Source organism: Loa loa (genome assembly GCF_000183805.2).
Source record: "Loa loa unplaced genomic scaffold supercont3.3918, whole genome shotgun sequence".
NCBI lineage: Eukaryota > Metazoa > Nematoda > Chromadorea > Rhabditida > Onchocercidae > Loa > Loa loa.
The window spans coordinates 1-881 of NW_018112095.1; the positions used below are offsets into that span (position 1 = coordinate 1).

Sequence of the window (881 nt, forward strand, 5' to 3'; positions counted from 1 at the left end):
AAAATTTGAGTAATTTTTTTTTTTTTTTTTTTTTTTAGATTTGGATAACACTTAATATTATTGGCTTATTTATGGAATATTGTTCAAAAGGTTTGTATACAATTAAAGGAATTCATGAATGGCGTAAAATGCATATCAATGATCGAGCATTTCGTCGTATCATTGCATGCTTTCATATTATACCATTTGTTCTTGGTATTTATTCAAATTTTTATTTTCTTGGTGGTTTTGAAGTTGGTTCAATGTTTGTTACACGTATTTGGTATGAGGAAACATTAACATTACGTTTTCCAGCTATTTTATTGCTAACATTAGCATATTTTTATGCACAAGTTTGTATTGAAATTGAACGTAAATTTAGTTTAGTAGCAGTTAAAAATAATAATAATAAAAAAATATAATTAATAAAAAAAAAAATTCAAAATAATTGATTTAAAAACAAAAAAATTTTTGTAATAATCAATAATATTTTAAAAAAATTAAAAATAATTTGCAAAAAAAAAAAAAAGAAAAAGATTGCTTTAGCTAACAATAATTTTTAATGAATAAAATTCAAAAATTTGTTGAATGATTAGAAATCGAAAATGTAAAACAAAAAATTAGGATTTGAAATTGGGATTTAAAAAATTTGATAAATGATTAAAAATTGAAAATGTAAAAAGCAATTTGGATTTGAAACTGGGAAAAAAAAATGAGATTAAAGAATGATTAAAATGAATGTTTCGGTAAGTATGATCAAATTTTGCTTTTGAAAATTAAAAATCGAAATTTGAAAAATTGAAGAAGATGAAGTGAATATTTTGATAAATGATCATTTAAGAAAAAAAAGTAATTAAAAAGGATGTTTTGGTCATTTAATTTTTTTCCTTTTATTTCCTTTT

At 20.4% G+C, this 881-nt stretch overlaps 1 protein-coding gene across 1 annotated transcript; it reads left to right on the forward strand.

The window, feature by feature from the left end:
• Nucleotides 1–38: 38 nt before the first annotated feature.
• Nucleotides 39–401, forward strand: LOAG_16080 (hypothetical protein; the record flags this gene model as incomplete). The annotated part of the gene is made up of 1 exon (XM_003151568.1): nt 39–401. A coding segment is annotated over one exon (363 nt), but the record flags the coding sequence as incomplete, so codon positions are not given.
• Between the last annotated feature and the right edge of the window lie 480 nt (nt 402–881).